Here is a 19,142-nt window from a genome sequence, read left to right on the forward strand (position 1 = left end):
GAAGTTAGGAAAAGAACAAGAAATTAAACTGAAAGAAACAGAAAAGAAATTAATGTAGGTAAAAATTAAACTTAGTGAGTTAGAAAACAGCAAAAAGAGAACTAAGGAATAAAATTCAGAAGCTAAAAGATCAAGAAAAACAGAGAAGGCACTAATACACAATATGAGAAATAAGGAGTTACCCTACAGGTATATTAAAACACATGTGAAATGACGTGTATAAGGTATTCGTTGTGACATTGCTTTTAATGGTAAAAGATTAGAAACAACCAAACTGTCCATCAAGAAGGGTCTGGTTAAATAAATAATGGAACATTCATGTAGTGGGAAATTGTGCAGTTGTAAAATATATATATATAAAAAATAAGAGAAAGCATGCTGAGGGGGTACTTACCACTGCCACTTTATAGTTTTTGGTTGAGTGAGTATATTACCTATTTAAACATTAAATAAAATACGTATTTTAAAAGCTCTTTTGAAAAAAATCTTTGAGGTGTTATTTTAGGTAAGGAAAAAAATCAAATGGTTCTATTTAATTCACTAATACTTTATTATGTATAAAAGTCAAGGCATAGTTGGGAATAAAGAGATCATATACGATTATTGCCTTCCAGTTTTTGAAAATCAGGCAGTCAGGCAGACACACAGGTACAAATGTAATGCAACTAAATACAACACATACAGAAGCAGTACAGTGGCTGAACAGGGAAGGGAATGTGGGGAAACCTTGCAAAGGAGATAGGGCTTGAACTAGACATTGAGGGACGTGTTAACAGCTGGTGATGGGGAGGATGGTAGGTAAAGGGCTAAAGAGGGCATCCTTTGGATGGAGGGAGGTACACACACAAAGTCTGGGAGGCTGGAGAATGTAGGGCTTAATTTGGGAATGCGGCAGTGTAGCCACGTCTGCGTCACTGGAATGTAAGCTGTGTTTGGGTGTGTAGGGACTGACTTGTGTTGGGATATATAAGTCTGTATTCAGTCTTCTTTTTTTTTTTAAGGGAAGATTGCCGAAGTAGACAGGATAGACTAATGTGGCACGTGATCTTCAATAATTACCACCTCATCGCTAATCTTATTTCATACTTGTGTGTACCCTACCGGCTCCATGCCCCAACTCCTGCCATATTTTGAAACAAATCCTAGAAAACATAATTTCTCCTATAAATATTTTTGTAGCTCTAAAAGATACAAACTCTTTTTTGTTTTTTAAAACCAGTTGGATACTAACAATTGTCAACCCAATAAACTTTAATTTAAAAAAATAATAATAAAAAAATTAAATAAAACCAGTTGGATTATAAATTTCCAGTAGATTCATGAATGCCATAAATAGTTTATTTTTGGTAGTTTTTTATTTGTTTAAATCAAGATACAAATAAAGTCTACAAATTGCAATTGATACATATTTCTTTTAAGTCTCTAAGTTTGCTTCATCTTTTTTTCTCCCTTGTGATTTATCTGCTAAAGGAATCAAGTTATTTGTCATATATCATTTCCCACTGTCAGGATTTTGCAGATTAGATCCCCATGGTCTAGTGTTTTGTATTCCTCTGTTTGTATTTCCTGTAAGTTGGTAATTGGATCTAGGGGTTTGACCAGATTCAGGGAAACAGAATGTCTGGTTATGTCTCTTTTTCTGATTTTTGCAGCCACTCTTTATCAGTGTCTTCATTTCAGTCATTCTTTACAGAGGAAAAAGAATAAACCAGTGAATCCCTTCTGGTTACCATGACATCTCTATTCTTTCACTTCTCAGCCCTTATAAATACCCTGTGCAAGTAGAGAATTTTTAAAGGTACATATACGAGAGTAATTGGTTTCAAGTGACCTTTGAAAACTAATATCAAACAGTTGTAAAATGTTTTCTTGGATTTAAATAAAGCAAGTTTATCTCTTGTTTTAATGGGTTTTCATGGCCTTGATTATTTGTGTTTTATACTTCATTAGATTGTTCTTCCGATGCAGTAGAAGTAAGGCTGAGGGGAAGCAGTGTTGTGGAACTGTCCCATGGCAGGTAGGAATTATTCACCTGTTTTTAAACCGGCTGTGTGAAGACTGTTCAATCTGTGGCGTCATCTGCAAAGACCTTGACGTCCACCATAAACTGGTTGGTCTCTGTCATCCTGTCTCTGAAAGGCAGTTGATAGAACCTGTTGGGACTTGTAATTCAAAGGACTGGTTATATTCAAGAGTTAAGTATTTGCTTCATATTTCACTTACTTAAATACATTTCAAGGTCTTAATTATAGTCAATATTATCCTACTTAGGGAAATTTAGATTTACTTGACTAGCTTCAGCATCCTTTTATAGACTGATATCTCCTTGATATTGGTATAAGCTGAATACAATTCTTAAGCTCCTGGAATGTGAGAACGAGGAGAGACCCTGCAGATACCCAGTCTGTGAGGAACTAGACTTAAGGAGGTGACAAGACTTGTTTTGGTAGAGGGATAGATTCTACTAAACTTAGGATTCTAGACTCCTGCAGTGAAACCTTCCTAAAGCCAAATTCAAAGCAGCTTGTTTAAGTTTGGGGAAAAGTTCATCTTGAGAGAATAGTTTCTCATGAAAACTACATGATTGTGGCTTGTTGCTATTGTACACGCACTTTGATTTGGTCACTGTGTTTCATTGAGGCCTGGAAGAGTGGTGATCATGGGTAGAGAAGGAACCAAGGATTGAAAGCACTGTAAAGAAAGTAATATGTCGTGAGTTTAGCACAGTCTCCTCTAGAGGCAGAAACGGTCCCGGCCATGTTCAGAAACATTGGACTGCTTTTACTCCATTTCCATTTCCTCTGAACAGAGGCATTCTAGATATGAGGGTTGCATTAATGTTTATATTGATTATTTTCTTTTTCTTTTAGGATCCTAATTCCAAAGAACAGTCTGTAACCAGTAAGTCGCAGCATGCATCGGAGCCGTTTCTTTATCCTTCCAGTCAGAGAAACCCGTTCAAGGTACTTGACAAGAATCAAGAACCATCTCTCTGGAGTCAGTTCACCAAAGGTGGTGATGAGGAAAAGATGGCTGATAAGCAAAGGGAAAAGGGGGATCCACTCTTGGATCAAACGAAGGAAAAGAAGCCTGAATCTAACTGCTGGAAGGAGAAAGATGTCTCATCTGGCCTGGTGGTAAAGAAAAAACAATCTGCAGTTCAAGAGAAGAAGCAAGAGAAGAAAACAGAGCTTCAGTGTGAAGCAAAGGACACTGAAGGGACACACAATAGAAACCTTTTTGAGATTAAATCCAAACAGTGCCATGGGAATGAGCTGAGAAAACCTCCTGCGTCTCTTCAGGAGAAATCAAATGGCAGGAGTTATTGTGTGTCCAAAGAATCAGAACCTCTGAGAGTAAAGGAAACCAAGCCTTTGCCTCAAATTGTTCACAGTCAGAACCCGATAAGCAAGCCCCGGAAAGGGGAACACCTCAACAAGGAGCCCCCCAAGAGCTGGGAGCCTGGAGAAACAAAGGCAAAGGACAACCCAAGCATGCAGACCACCCAGAAGCGGCTCCAGGGGCATTTCCAGGTGCCATCGGAGACCCATGGTGTGCCTGTGCCAAAAGGATTGGCCACTCAGTCTGCACTGCCAGCCACCGGGCCTTCCCTGGGGGAGAGGCGAGGAGCTGACACAAGCAGTGGTGACAGTGAGGAAGATGACGATGCTTTTGTTTCCTGTCAGCCAGAAAGCCCCCTGCTCTTTGATAGGACTCTGGACTCACAGAAGGACAGCCGTGAATTCCCTAGTCAGAGTGCACAAAGGAAAACGTCTCCTGCCTCAGGGGTTTCCAAGGAGGTAGAACCTTCAGACCCAGCCGCCCAACATGTGTACCTCACAACACAACTGAAACAAAAGAAGGTAACTGCTGACTTCTGTCTTTTCTTTCAGGTCAGAGCATTGTTTGCTTGCTCTGGGTGGATATGGGACCCCACAGATGACTTAAGAGATGTTAGTGTGAGAAAGGTTTTATAGGTGGGTGCTTAGTTTCTGCCTTTTCCTGTGTTTATATTTTCAGGATGGATAGGTCAGCTCAGCTTAAAAAAAAAGTATTGGTTTTCACACACATAGTCGTTCAAAGACCATAATTTCAGAGTTCTAGCATTGTAGGTATTTTAATCTGAAGCTGTCTTGCTCACAACTCGAGCGGAGAGATCCATCTTATTGCACCTGTTTTTCAGAGCACCCTGGCATCGGTGAACGTCCAGGTGCTTCCAGACAAGGGTCAGAAGTTGTTCAAGCAAATTCAGGAGTTGGAGGAAGCACTCAGTGCTCTCGCCCTCTCCCCAGAGCAAGGTAAAGTGACTTACGCCCCAGAACTTGGGGTTTGCATGAACTTTACAAGAGACGTTTGAGACGCCATCTTGATAAAGAATACGGTCATTCATTCACCTTTCCATTTTATTATCTGTTCTGAGCTTTCTTTCAAATTACACCTGTGACTTATAAAAATTTTCTCTTATTTCCTGTGGACTCAACTCTCTTTCCCATTGTTTTGTGTAGCTGTTTAAATCCTGTGCTCTCCAGGAAGCCTTCCCCAGCTGAGTGGAATGGTGGTCATCCCACCCTCTCTGGCCCTCACCTCGCACATGTAATTCCTTCACTCTTCTGAACTTTAAAATGTTCTTCCCTTGGTTGTTCAGCAGGTATTAATGAGAAGAATAACAGCCAAGTACCGCAACGGAGTAACTCCACCAAAACTACAAGTAACCCTCCCCACTTGGTGCCGCCCAAACCCCTGCAGGCTCAGGATCCCCAGCCCCTGGGCTCCCGAGGACTAATGGCTGCCTGCCAGGAAGCTGCTGGACAGTCCAGGCAGTGCTCTGGAGGTAAGACCCAAGGGCCTGGCCCTGTGGTGCGCAGCTCCACCTGTGAGCTCAGTGCTGCCCGTAGATGTCTTTGTGCCGTGTGAAGGGAGACGCCATCCCTGAGTTCTGAGTCGCCCGTCTAAGGAAGATTGTGATGTGTAGCCGAGCTTTGCACGGTGTTCTGTAGATCTCCGTGAGGGCAGGACTGGGTCTGCCTTGTTCATTGCCCAGTGGCTGGTGTGTAGGCGTCATCTAGAAAATGTGGATGAAACTTGAACTCACATCATGATGAGGTAAGGTAGGTAGACCAGCAGTTACATTTGTATTGTGTGTGAGTGTCTGTGTGTGTGTGTGAAGGCAGAGCAAAGGAATGCCATGAGTGAAGACCAATGGCTGATAGGTCCACCAAGAGCAGTAACACCCTACATAGCTGAGTGTTTCCATCCTGAACTTTCTAGAAAATAATGAATTCAGAAGTAACTGCGGAATGAAGATGCCAGGTAGAGCCTCAGATGTGTAATACGATGGGTCGGTGTGCTGACATAAGATGGGAGCTCAGGTCGGCTGGCAGTGACTAGCAAAACTAACGCTAGTTTTCACCCAGTTGAGAACTGCAAGAGCTAGAGAAAGAGAAAAGGAGAGAAGCAAGCAAACAGGGAGAAAGAAAGGCAGGGGAGAAAGCTGAAGAGCAGCAGTTAGCAAGGGGGTAGGAAATAGACTCGGTGCCAGATGGAGCTAAGGTCAGTCTCCATGGGGACAGAAGGTGCGCCTGTTACAGTAGCAGCGTGGGGATGGGTGCGCAGGGCTGTTTGGAGAGTGTTGCTATGTTACAGCCTCATTCTGTAATCGTAACAGCGACTGAGTCGCCTGGAGGGAAATTAAATTTTGTTAGATGGTTAAGGTCAGCAAGTATGTGCTAGGTGTTGGAAAGAATTCCATTAAAATAATTTTTCAGTTAAAAACATTTTAATGGTTAATGTGTACTGTGTTTCCCCGAAAATAAGACCTAGTCAGATCATCAGCTCTAATGTGTCCTTTGGAGCAAAAATTAATATAAGACCGGATCTAAAATATAATATAACACAACATAATATAATATAATATAACATAATTATAATAAATATAACAAATATAATAATACTGGGTATAACATAACATAACATAATAAAAGACCGGGTCTTATATAATATAATATAATATAATACCCGGTCTTATATTAATTTTTGCTGCAAAAGACGCATTAGAGCTGAAGGTCTGGCGAGGTCTTATTTTCAGGGAAACATGGTTTTGGTCTAGTAACCTGTTATTTGGCTCCTTCATCCCTAAAATTGCAACCAAATGCCTGCATTTGAGTAGAGGTCCTTCATGTAGAATGCGAGAGCTCCCAGCACTGCAGTGTTTCCCGGGGCAGTGCAGTCATCGGGTGACGCGCTCTCCAGGGGCGGTCTGTCCCTCTCTGCCTGAATTTCACCCAGCTTGACCTTTCCTGTTGCTGACTTCTTTGCATCCAGCCCCAGGGACCTTTTCTCTGCCATCTCTTCAAAGCTAGAAGAGAAAAACCTACCAAAAATTTAATAGGTTATCTAATCTTTTTCATTTGATTTTCTATTATTTTGTCCTTTATTATAACAGTTTTTTATGTGATTAAAAAAAGCAGACAGAATGAGGATAGAGGAGCCTGTGAGGCTAGGAGAATCGGGAGGCAAGAAATTTTAGTCTAGTATGATATATCAACGATAATTAAAAATAAATTAAAAAAAAAAGGACTTTTTAGTCCATACAGAGCCATCAGTCAGCAAATAACGAAACGCCTTTTTGCAGCTATAGCCAGGACAATACGTGTGACACCTTTAGGTAACTCCTATCTGTTTGCAGGCCCTACGAAGCACGATCCCCTTTACGCTGTGTGGAAAATCACAAGCGAAGCCATTGCTGAGCTGCATCGATCACTAGAGTCGTGTCCTGCTGAGACAGCTGTGGCAGAGGATCCAGCTGGGTTGAAGGTGAGCCAGGGAGGAGTCATGGTACAGAGTGTCCAAAACAGTGTCCCAGCGCCCCTAAAGAGGGCGACCGCTGTGAGATTGCTGGGCAGAGCGCCATTCTGGTGTGTCATTCCTATAGATAATGCTTTAGTAGCTTCCCTTGCTGTATTTTGTCCTTTTCTGTTTAGCATTGAGGAAAAAAACACCACTTTTTTTCTAACAGTCATAAAGTTATACAGTTGACCTTGAGCAGCATGGGTTTGAATTGCATGAGTCCACTTAAAATTTGCATATAAGTGGGTCCACTCAGTTCAAATCCACATTGTTCAGGGTCAACTGTATTTTTGATCCACATTTGGGACTCTATCTTATGGATGGCCGACGACTAGTTAGTTACATGTGAATTTTTGACTGCAGAGGTGTCGGTGCTCCTAACCCCCCATGGTTCAAGGGTCAAGTGTATATGTCTGGAGCAGTAGCAGTTCCAATTATTGACCTTCAGTAGGTGTCACATGATACAAAGGAATTGCTGCTCTTGATGAAGTAGGTGGGATAAAAGTGCATATACAACATACATAAAATAATTAGAAAGCGACTTGAAGACAGAGATAAAATGTGCCTTGTGATATACTGTAGATTGTGTACAAAGTACAAAAGGGATTCAAAATAAAGGAAAAGTCACTCTAGATTAATAATTATTTGTTGCCTGCCTACTTGGTGCCTTACAGTTATAGGCCTAAAGATAGCAGAGGGGACAGAACCCAGACCCTCCAGTTAGGGGGAGTGGTGGTTAGCCGGAAGATACAGAGATTGGAAGGACAGGGTGACATCAGTACCTGAGCTGGGAGCCGCAGGTGACGTTCCTGAGCAGGAGGACTCCCTTGCCGTAGCCTGGCATTGGTGAAGGAACATAGATTAGACCAGCTCAAGAGACACTATGGAATCACTGTAGAATTTTGAGCGGGGGTGTTTTATGAAGGATATTTTTGTCACCGAGTATGTAGAAGATAAACTGGAGTAAGAAAAGACGGAGAAGGATGCAAGTTAAAGGGCTATTGAAAATGATGGCTAGTACTGCAGACTTGGACCCTGGCTACAGAGAGGAGAGTGACATTTAAGAGATAACAAGAAAAACCAACAGAATGGCTGGTGAAAGTAGGGTGACCAGTTAGAGGTCTTGGCTGCAAGCAGTGGAAACTGACTTTGGCTGATTAAGCAGACAAGCCAGGACTGTCACTTGAGGGTGAGAAAAGGGGCTTTTGACAGACATGCTGGACAGTAGGCATAAGTCACCACCGCCCTGGGCAGGCCAGGACGTGTGGTTTATCCTAGGTGAGAGGATGGAGCCACGGACTTCCAGGTGAGACAGGCAGCTTATATGACAATGAGAATACTGGGAGGATCACATACAGAAAATAAAAGAGTAGAGTGTGGAGTCCGTGTAGCCGGGATCCAGGAGAGCCTCTCTCTCATTAGGAATTTGTACTTAACTTTTGGTCATTGCTTTTGTTAGGTCCCTTTGCTACGGCACCAGAAGCAGGCATTAGCCTGGTTACACTGGCGAGAAAGTCAGAAGCCACAAGGAGGAATTCTAGGTAAGTGGTATTGTGGTGAGAGCCAGCAAATGCATTGTGGCATTATTTCCTTCAGTCCTGCCCACAGCTCTGTGGGGTTGTTGCCCCCTTTGACAGATAGGGAAATTCAGGTAAGGAATGGTTAAGCAACATGCTCATGAGTACGCAGCTGTAGGACCAGTCAGGGCTTGGTTGCAAGCAGTAGACGCTGACTGGCTGATTAAGCAGAGACAGAGTTTATTCTGCAGTGGCCCACAGAGTCTGGGAGATGTGGAGAGCCCGGCTGTAGGCCAGACTTGTAGGACCAGTGGCCACAGCCAAGTAATAAACTGAATGTCTGGAATGTGTCATCGCTGCTTTGCTCCATCAGGCACTAGAGGAAAGCAGTGCCACCCCAGATTCAGACCCTTCTGCCTGTAGGAGGGGGTTCTCAGGGAGCCTCTTTTCTCAAGTTGCTTATATTTGAGTCGAAGTCTTGTATGAGAACATGTGGTCTGTGGAGCCAGGGCGTGCGGCCAGAGCCATAGCTGCAAGGGAGCCCAGAAAGCAAGTTTTTCAGGCTCTGCTTTGGGCACTCATCAAACTGAAATTTTCTCAAGTGCTCAACTTCTAGAAAACATGACAAATGTCCACTATGGCTAGTAAGTGGCTTTGTTGGGGGTCCTTAAGACCACCTCCAGGTTTGATGATTTGCTAGGAGGATGCACAGCATGTAGTCATATTCATGGCTATAACTTAATACAAAATTAAAAACTAATAATAAAATTATTTTGAGTTGATGCAAATTACAGTCCGTCAAGGGAAAAGGCACATGGAGCATAGTCCAGGGGAAGCCATGGTCAAGCTTCCAGAGGCCTTCCCAGTGGAGTCACACAGGGCATACTTCTCCCAGCAGTGAGATATGACAGCACACGTAAAATATTGCCAACCAGGGCAGCTTGTTAGAGAGAGGTTCGGTAACCAAGGTTTTTATCCAGGGCTGGTCACATAGGCAGCTTCAGCATGTTATGTACTTAAATTCCTCACTTCTAGAAGGTGTTCGCATGAACCGTATTGTACAAATAGGTGAGGCACCGTGAGCCACTCTTAGCAGTTCTGGGAGTGGTGGGAAGCCGCCTTAAATCCGAGTTGCCAGACGTCAGCCAAGGGCCGACCTTGTAAGCAGGTCTTTCAGTGGATAGTAGACAGGCCTGCTGTGTTAACTCCTCTGCACAGGGGCAGAGCCAGAATTTGGACCAGAACCCATGCTGTGACATTTTACTTCTGCTATGTCAGAAGGATTGACTGTTAAAATGAGGATAATGTTTTATAGGGTATAAGTAGTAAATTGGTAAGTTCAGTGACTGGTACGATGAGAGTACCCAAGAAATGTTCACTTATGCTCCTCTCTGATGAGTAAGTTAAGGGAATGGTGGGGTGTTTTGAGTTAACTCCAGAAATGTGGGAAGCACCAGTCAAGTAGGTAGTAGGATATTTCTACTGCATCTTTTTGCTTTTGTGGGGGTAACAAAAAGACTAGGCCACGTCTTCAAACTGAGATAGAAAATCAGTGAATGCATTGGATAAGTAACAGTGTAACATGGAGACTAGAATATAGTAAGTTTCAAGTTTTACAAAAGTTACCGTTATTTTCTTTTATGTAGATCTCAAAATAAATAGCAAGAGCTAGGGTTCATTTAAATAAGAAAAGTGAAGGCTTCATTAGAGCTGGCAAAGCATTGTGCCCTGAATGGCACCCACAGCAAAGAGAGTGCCAGTGGTTTCCTCTCTTGAAGCTGAGCTGACTCTTTGCCCTCAGTAATTAACTCTCCTGTTTTTGTTTTTATTTTCCAGCGGATGACATGGGATTAGGAAAAACCCTGACAATGATTGCACTTATCCTGGCCCAGAAAAATCAAGAGAAAAACAAAGAAAAGGACAAAAACATGGCCTTGACTTGGCTTTCCAAAGATGGTATTCACGTGCCTTCACAGCCTGCTGTTTCCTAAAGCATTCGAGCCAGCAGAGAGGGGAAGCTTTTAAGCTACAAAAGGACATTTTTGGTCATATTTAATTAATCTATTGGAAATCTGGTATTAGACTACTTTCCTGTAGTGTCATTTCTCATGCTGAATATGCTACTTATAAGTGACCATTTTTTCCATTTAATATAAACTTAGCTTGACCTGTGATTAGAAGATTTTTATGGAAGACTTAAACATAATAATGATTATTTTTATTAATATTGAAGGTAACACTGCAGGGTAGATCCAAATTAGTTAATATATTGTTTTTTTAAGGAAGATCTGTCCCAAATTCAGATTTTAGCCACCCCCATAGCAGAAACTGTTTTCCATGTTTTTGAAATTCCAGAAGTTTCCAGATTCTAGACAATGTGTATCTTCTTTCACTCTCTGTTTTAAAAATGTAATAATTGTGTAAGTACCTAAAGGTTAACACTACATGTACGTTGCCATGTACACAGGTATATTTCTCAGTTGAACAGAGTTAAAATAATCTGTGACTGTCTGCTGTCAGGGCCTCTGATGACCACTGCTGCTGGATCCTGGTACACACACACACACACACACACACACACACACACACACACACACACACACAGACAGCCTCACACTGATGAGGGTGCAGTGGTACAAATACTCCATCACTAACTTTTTCCAAAATAATGTTTTCTTAGGGGTTTTTATACTTACATTGTAACGTGGATGTAATTGTTATGTTTTTCGGAAAAAAATAATACTTCCCTTTGATGAATCAGCTTAGGACGAGTTGGGAAATGATCCAGCTTCTACTTTCTGGCCACTGTGAAAGTGCATTTTTTTTTTTTTTTTTAAGACTGAGGTCATGTACTACCTACTTTCCTCTCCCTCTTTAGCCCATCTGATGCTTTTATAGGGGAAAATAAAGAAGTCATTAAGTGTTTTGAGTTAAAAGACCATCTCTTCCATGTCCTATTCTATAAGCTACGTAGAAATTAGAGCAGCAGTTGTTAAAAATATTGCTTGGAGAAATAAGTCTGTAAGAGAAAGTTACTGTCTTTAGGAAGCTAAAGTCTATTTAATGAGTATAAATAGGTGTTGATTTTTTTTTTCCTTCCTCCAAAGACTCCACTGAGTTTACTTCCAATGGAACACTTATCATCTGTCCTGCTTCCCTGATCCATCATTGGAAAAAGGAGGTGGAGAAACGTGTGAGCAGCAACAAACTAACAGTCTATCTCTATCATGGGTCCAACCGAGATCAGCGTGCAAAAGTGTAAGTGCAGAAACACTGCGATCAGTAGGGGTCCTCACTGTCCCCAGAGGCCACAGGACTGTACCTGCTTTCCCTGGGTTTTCATTTAATCAGGACTTATATACATTATGTTATATTATGTTATATTAATAAGATGACCAAAGGCTCTCTCATCACTAAACAGCCCTCAGCTGTACAGGAGACACCTCTTGAGAGAAAATGGAATGCTTTTGCTATATCCTTGTCACTGTCCCCAAAAGCTGCTGTGTGAGGAGGTCTGGGATGCCTGAGTTGTCACCCAGATAACAACAGCAGCATTCCCCTGGTGAAAGAGGATATGTCACAGTTATTTCATGATTGCTGAATTTCTGAATCCAAATTCACATTCTTTTTCTGTTACTGTGAATGGAACCAGCTCAGTGTTAACAGAGCATTTTGATGTAATACTAATGATTAGTTGATATAGGCTGTTTATCTTTTCATGACTGTGGTTTTCATTTATGAACAATCGAAGAAGTTTTAGAATCAAGAGTTTACGATTAGGCCTCACTGAATTCCTGAAGAGGGATGATCAGGAAGGATGAACGGAAATATTTCCCCAGATGGTAATTTTAGTCCTCGTGTTTGTCTTGGTTTTAAAGGAATTGTTTTTTGTTCCTAACTGCGATAGGATGGTCTGGATTGAATACTTGCTGATTAGTTAACACGTTGCGTACGGATCACGAGAATCTTCACGAGGGATTTAAACCCCGCCGTACGCAACGTGTTAAGAACAGAGTTGTTTCTGCTTCTGAGTCATCTCTCCCCAACCTCTGACACCGGGTATTTTATCTCCTGAAGAACAGGGTAGGTGACTTACGGCACAGCAGCTCTCATGACTGAGAGTCACTTCAGCAGACTGAGGCAGCCGGGCAGCACCACAGCCTCGTGCTTCTCCGGCGTAGAGTTCTTTGAGGAGCATGCCTTCTTTCTGGATTTTTATTAGAAGTAATTCGCATCTCACTTGATGTGCCCTTTGATCGTACCGGGTGTGGTGTGCAGAATGCACTAGTTGACTGGAGTCATTCTCAGTTATGCCCGTTCTGTGATATAAAGGCCACATGTAGACGTCGCTGTCTCTATGAGTTAGGCATCTCATTTTTATCAAAGGTGTTTATTTGAAGTTCTCTCAAGTGCACAATATTAAGCTTTTGTTGGGAAAAGATTTGTGCCTTTCATTGAGAATCTTTACATGTAAAGAGTGTAGGCAAAGTAAACTGAAAATTTCCAGCATGATTATACCCAAATGTCAGAGCTAGACTACTGGGTTTTTACAAGTCCATTATGGAACCTAGAGGAGACAGCATCATTGACCAAAGGAGGACAGTGCTTTGCGACTTCCTGGGCCTTCAGCGTCATCTGTGTCAAATCAATTCCTAAATGTCAGTTCTGTTCTGGCCACATCATATCAAGGTTAATATGACCCCAGCGGATTTTCCTTTCTGACTCAATTGGATGGAAAGAAGGAGGCTGTTCTGGCTGTGGTGAACAGACTAACACTTATCAGAGTTAAGAGAGAAGGCAGCCAAATGAGTGAAGTTTACCATTCCAAAGTTGTGTGTGTGGATTAAGGACATAGGTTAATGAATTCTGTCCTTCCAGCCAGTCATTCTGATAAAGGGACCCACTTTACCTCTTCTTGTCAGAGTCACAGAGGGAGCGTTTACCATTTGCTTTGTGTTCTCTCTACGCAGCCTCTCTACGTATGACATTGTGATCACCACCTATAGCCTTCTGGCCAAGGAGATCCCCACAAAGAAGAAGCAAGAGGGAGAGGTCCCGGGCACAAACGTCAGTGAGAAGGTGAGGCTGGGGCCGCCAGGGAAGGAGGGGAGGCCACACCTCTTAACCAGATTCTTGTCACAGCACCAGAAATAGCAGCAGTACCCTTAAAGGTCCTAAACGTTTCACTGGTGAAAACGAAGCAGTCTCTCCTCTGTCCCTTCTCTTTTATTCCATAACCTCCTCAGTGACTGAGGTTGAGGCTTGGCACAGTACTTAGCTGTTTCTTAGAACGAGTAACTACATTGCAATTTTGTTGGTAATCATTACATGACTGTAGGAAGGCCTCACCTGTTGCAATTTTTATTTTAGTCTTTGTGGTATAGTCTCAGGATATGTTTTATGTTTAGTGTGAAGTCTAGTATTTTGGTATTAAGTCATCTCTGCCTGCCTCCCTTCACCTTCCAGGAAACGGGGTTGAAACAATAAGGCTGCAGATGATGGGCTAAATGCTAACCTGAGAAGATCTCTGAATGTTTGCTGTGCACGCGGGGAGGCTCACTTGTCCGGGGCTGACGCTTTATTGCACAGTATTGTGGGCCTTTGTTCTCCTGAAAAGATAGTGTTGTTCCAGGAACTCATCTTCTGCATGTGTTTTTATCTTCAGTACAACAGAATGTGCACAGATTTCTGTATCTGGGGAGATCTCTAGAACACTTCTCCAGCTTGGCCAACTCTGATTCCTTTTCAATGATTAACTGCAGATTCCTCAATGGTTCCTCATTGCTTCACGGATAAAACCTTAATTCCTTTACGTGATGTCTTAGGCTTTTTACGACCTTGCCCTGCTTGTGTGTCCCTCATCACCTACACCCCACCCCTCCATGTGGCCCCTGACAGGCAGCCGCACCACAGGACGTGTACTGCTCTGCCATGTTCTCCCTCTAACTGGAATGCTTTGCCTCCCTGTTTGATTAAATGTGTCTTCTCGCACCTTGTGCTTAGTTACGTCACAGCACTCCATTTATTCAGCAAATGCTGAGTGCCTACTACATGCCAGATGTTATTTCAGGGATTAGGGATACAGCCTTGAACGTGACTGACTAGATTCCTAGTGCCATCTGTGGAATTATCCGGTGGGACTTACTACATCCTCGTCTACACGGTGTTGCAGTTATCTTGTTTTTTTCCCATTAGATGGTGAGCCTCTTGAGGGTAGAACTGTCCTTTATGTCTGGCTTAGTATCTTACATGTAAAAGTAGACTCTTAGTAAATTTTTAGTGACTTCTTGTAAATTTAGTAAATCCTTTTTATTGAATGAGTGAAATTAGCAGGCTCAGCACCTACAGTGGTCCTGATGCATAGCCATCGCGTGAAAGTGGGTTGAAAGAATAAATGAAAACTCAAGTCAGAAAACATTTTATTCTTAAGCAGCTTAAGCTCAAGGATTGGGACTCGCAAGTGACTAGTTTACTTGTTCACACTGAGGTTTCCAGTCTTGGTTTCTTAAGCTTAATGCTTATTTCAGTGGACCCTCAAACTTAAAGATTGGGTCCTCAATACTTGTTTGCTGTTTCCCCTTATCTTCTTGAAGACGTTTTCCCGTCCTGTTGTTGGATTTCACTGGTGTTTCTTCCAGGGTATCTTGACCCCTTTGCTTCGAATCACGTGGGCTCGGATCATACTGGATGAAGCTCACAATGTGAAGAACCCCCGCGTCCAGACTTCCATTGCTGTGTGTAAGCTCCAAGCCCGTGCCCGCTGGGCTGTCACTGGAACCCCCATTCAGAATAACTTGCTGGACATGTACTCCCTGCTGAAGTGAGTCAACTCTTTGAGGTGACACGAGTGTGAATCCCATCAGTGACCTCCATCAGTATTTCATCTCTTGATAACGCTCCGGTGTATGCCACATTATCTCCTGTGGCAGATGGCAAGCCTGTCAACCTTTCAAGGGCAAAAGAATTACCATTTATGAGAAAAATAATCTGTTGATTGACTGGCTGATACAGCACTTTGATTACATTCAGCCACTATATATGGAAAAATATAGAGCAGATTAAATTAAAGGAAACAATTGAAGTCATCTTTCTGCCACCCAGTGAATGTTTTGGGCTACTTCTGCTTTAAAACATATGGCCTAGGGTCAGGACTACAATTTATTTGAAGCAAACAGAAAAGAATGCTGAATTTCAAAATACTTGTTTTTATTAAAGTCAGCCCATAAGAAGATATGGAATCTCTTTGCTCGCCTTTGAAGCTTTTGGAATAAATTCTAGCTATTGGTTATATGTCCTGTTGTGATGATACTGACATTGTTAATGGGAAAATTCACATTTTTATAATGTGGTTTTCGTTACTGACTCGGATCTTTTTGATCTGTCTTGCAGAGCTTTGCTATGAAATTCACTTTAAAAAATGATTGGATGACAGATGTAACAGATAATCTGATTTGTTTTTCATCTAATGTTTTTCTTTGAACCTTTACTCCGTCCTCCCATACTTCTTTCTGACTCTCTGTCCTTCTTCCCCAACAAAAAAGATTTCTCCGTTGTTCTCCATTTGATGAGTTCAATCTGTGGAAGAGCCAGGTTGACAACGGTTCAAAGAAAGGAGGAGAACGGTTAACTATTTTAACCAAGAGCCTTTTGCTGAGGAGAACAAAGGACCAGCTGGACTGCACTGGCAAGCCCTTGGTAATCTCATTTATACGCGTCCGTGGCGGGGGGCAGGCCAGGGAAGGTGGATGACCGTGTCCCTTCTGGGGTAGAACAGCTCTCAGATATGCTTCGGGAGGCTCTGAGTCTCCCGTTTTCCTGAGGAGGCCCTGGGCTTGCTGTCCTGCCCTGTGGCTCAGCGGTCCTGTTGTGTCGTGTTGGAGCGAGCGGTCGTGTTTTAGGGGAGGGTGGGAGCTGCTGTCCGGGGCTTGACTAGGTTTCCAGTGTCACCTCGGGGTCATTGACTCTAATATTCAGTCCATCCCAGCCGGTCTTTTCTTTTACTCTTCCAGGTGGTGCTGCCCCAGCGTTCTTATCAGTTGCATCGTTTAAAGCTTTCTGAAGATGAAGAGACTGTTTACAGTGTCCTTTTTGCAACATCAAGGTGTGTGCAATGAAGAAGCACTTTCTCAGCTGTATAGTATGCCTGTCGTTACTAGGGAGGGAGTTGGGGGTCAGGTTTTCTCCAACGGTAATTATGGATAAGTTGGATATCCGTGTTCCGTTTATTATAAGCCCCCTCTTTCACTCCTTACCCGCTCCCTGGCTCAGCTTTGTCTCATATACACATCGAAGGCTTTTGAACCTGTTCTTCATTCGCTTCCTTGCACAGAAGTGCTGGGTGTGGTCACCACCATTCTGTCTCGTCCCCATGGGGCCATATTGGGAAATTACATCTCTTTGACCTTTGAACCTCATCCAGCATCTCATTGGAACTTAAAAAAATTGCTCTGTAATCCTTCTTGTCACTGTTCTTTGCTCTTTCTCTGAAAAACTTCTCCTTCCCTGAATTCTAGATTTAACTCTCTCCCGCTGGATACCTCTCATTTCTAACAGGAATATGCTTTTTTCTCCTTGTATGTACCTTATATATATTAACACTTATCAATAATGTTACACTAAGCAATAATGTTGGCATACCAGTATATTATATATTAATATTAAATGTTGTATTTTATATTAATACATGAATCATTTAAAAATAATTGTTTTTTTAAACAACTGTTTTTCATTGTCTTTGGCCAGCGCTGACTGTGAACCTAATAGCATTTAAAAGTCCACTTTTATAATGTTTCAAGGTCCTACGGCAAGCACAGTCAAGCAGTGACCATTTAAACCTGTTTGGTTTTAGCAAACATTGTATGTATATTCTCTTTTCTGATCTGAGGCAGGTTAGCTCTGCAGTCCTATCTGCAAAGACAGACAAGTGTGGGTAACGAATCTGGACGAAGCCCCGATAATCCGTTCAGTAGAGGTGAGCAGTGGGACACCCCTAAGTACATGTAACTAAGGGAAACGTGCTCTCAGAGTCAGAAAGTTACAGCAGTGGGAGGTTGTGAATTCTTGGTAGAGACTTGACGTTCGCCAGGAACCTCAAACCACAGTAAAATAGACTGATCTGTAAGCGCCAGACATGCTGGTCTAAACTTCTTTTTAATTATTTTCAAAATCTGCTCTATTAAATGCAAGTGGGTCTATAAAGAAAACCGGTATTTCATTTGGCTTAGTTGGCAGAGAGAAGTGAGTTGTAACTATATGATTGACGCTCTGATCAAAGAAGTTTAAAAGAGCCTCACTCAGTTCCCGATGCGTCCCCATGTTTCTCTGTTTTACACCCTGTACTATTTCCTGTGGTTTGTTTTCCTTCCTGGAAGTGGCACAGGAGTTTGGGGCCACTGGGCCTGGGCACTCCGTGGTGGCAGACTCAAAGAGATCCAGCACCGCCCACATATTGTCACAGTTGCTGAGACTCCGCCAGTGTTGCTGTCACCTTTCTTTACTAAAGTCGGTAAGAAAAGCTTTTCGCTTGGTCCTCAGGAGGGCTGCTGGGGAGTCCATTTCAGTCTCCTGCAACTGGGATCTGGTCTGCTGGATGAAGGCAAATGGGGTTTGGGGTTGTTTTGGTTTATGGTGAGCCAGAAAAGAGGGGACTCGTTTGTTTTACTTTATTTTACATTAATCTTTATTGACCTTGATAATTCCCATGGTGTTGAACAGTTTTTATTGTTTGTTTTCTTTTGTTTTAAATAAGCTTTTTAATTTTAGAGTGGAAATGGCATTTTATTAAAAAGGAAACTATTTATGCATACGTTGGTATTTTGGGATATCACAAAACTAATTTAGTTACCTTTTTTCCTGCCTTCAGGCAGTATTGGGGCTTTAAAGTCTAGTTGTGAAAACTCAAGTATTTATACAATTGGAAAAGCTGCCTTTACATTGGAGCGAGGCACATCATAATTAAGGGGAGTGTGTTATTCTTTTGAGGAGTCGTAATAATGTATCTTTTGAGGAGTCGTAATAATATGTCTTGATTATCAGTAGCTTAATTAACTGTACTGTCCCAGCTGGGGACAAAGAATGATCATATAATCTGTCGGGCAAGTCTCTAAAAAGTTCTATCATTTGATTCATCTTTAATCTGGTAAAAAAAATTTGCAAGATTACATTTTAATCAGGGCTTCTCTGAGGAGATACTGATGATACATTAGAAGATATTTTGCTGTGTGGAGTGTTAAACAGTCAGCACGTCATTGGTAGGTAACATGGCCGGAAGCCTCAGGTGCCCGCTGTTGTCCCCTTCCTGTCTTCTGCTCAGGCCTTGGACCCAGCAGAACTGAAGAGCGAAGGCCTGCTCCTTTCCCTGGAGGAGGAGCTCGGTGCCTTGACCTTGACCGAACTCCAGAACACAGAGCCGTCCTCCACGGTTTCTCTGAATGGCCAGTGCTTCCCGGTGGAGCTTTTTGAAGACACGCGAGAGAGCACTAAGGTACTTTTGTCACCTCTATCCTAGTAGAAAGGCTGGGACTCCTCACATGTTTTTCTGTGTGAGAGCACATTTGTCCAGGTGGCGACAGCCGGGTGTTGGATGGCAGAGCTCGAACTATTCGATTTTAGCTGGTCAGATTCTCTCTCCAGTCTTAAATTCTTCTTTCATTTCATGAATAAAACTAAAGTTTCATAGTGGGCTTTTAGGGAGTGATGTGGGCCAGTCCTGGCATCAAGGCACATTTCCTGTCACGGATTACTGGGAAAGGAGCCTGTCGGGTTCATGCTAGTGACAGG

The 19,142-nt window shown here is 42.5% G+C and overlaps 1 protein-coding gene across 9 annotated transcripts in view; it reads left to right on the top strand.

Annotated features, from left to right (window-relative positions):
• TTF2 (transcription termination factor 2) overlaps positions 1-19,142 on the top strand; it is a 36,373-nt gene that overhangs the window by 8,469 nt on the left and 8,762 nt on the right. For 5 of the 9 annotated variants that reach the window (XM_074318618.1, XM_074318616.1, XM_074318617.1 and 2 more), the window contains 14 exons: positions 2,871-3,863; positions 4,184-4,298; positions 4,646-4,831; positions 6,686-6,813; positions 8,306-8,387; positions 10,200-10,319; positions 11,471-11,621; positions 13,334-13,442; positions 15,002-15,183; positions 15,905-16,058; positions 16,373-16,464; positions 17,252-17,334; positions 17,735-17,868; positions 18,676-18,846. In XM_074318618.1, coding sequence (XP_074174719.1) covers positions 3,030-3,863; positions 4,184-4,298; positions 4,646-4,831; positions 6,686-6,813; positions 8,306-8,387; positions 10,200-10,319; positions 11,471-11,621; positions 13,334-13,442; positions 15,002-15,183; positions 15,905-16,058; positions 16,373-16,464; positions 17,252-17,334; positions 17,735-17,868; positions 18,676-18,846 — 2,541 coding nt within the window. In that variant the 5' untranslated portion in view covers positions 2,871-3,029. Of the gene's footprint in view, positions 1-1,950; positions 2,018-2,870; positions 3,864-4,183; positions 4,299-4,645; positions 4,832-6,685; positions 6,814-8,305; positions 8,388-10,199; positions 10,320-11,470; positions 11,622-13,333; positions 13,443-15,001; positions 15,184-15,904; positions 16,059-16,372; positions 16,465-17,251; positions 17,335-17,734; positions 17,869-18,675; positions 18,847-19,142 lie in introns of all 9 variants that reach the window. The other 4 variants (XM_019730607.2, XM_074318614.1, XM_074318615.1 and 1 more) reach the window with 2 other exon arrangements.

This window comes from Rhinolophus sinicus, linkage group LG14 (genome assembly GCF_036562045.2).
Source record: "Rhinolophus sinicus isolate RSC01 linkage group LG14, ASM3656204v1, whole genome shotgun sequence".
Taxonomy (NCBI): Eukaryota; Metazoa; Chordata; class Mammalia; order Chiroptera; family Rhinolophidae; genus Rhinolophus; species Rhinolophus sinicus.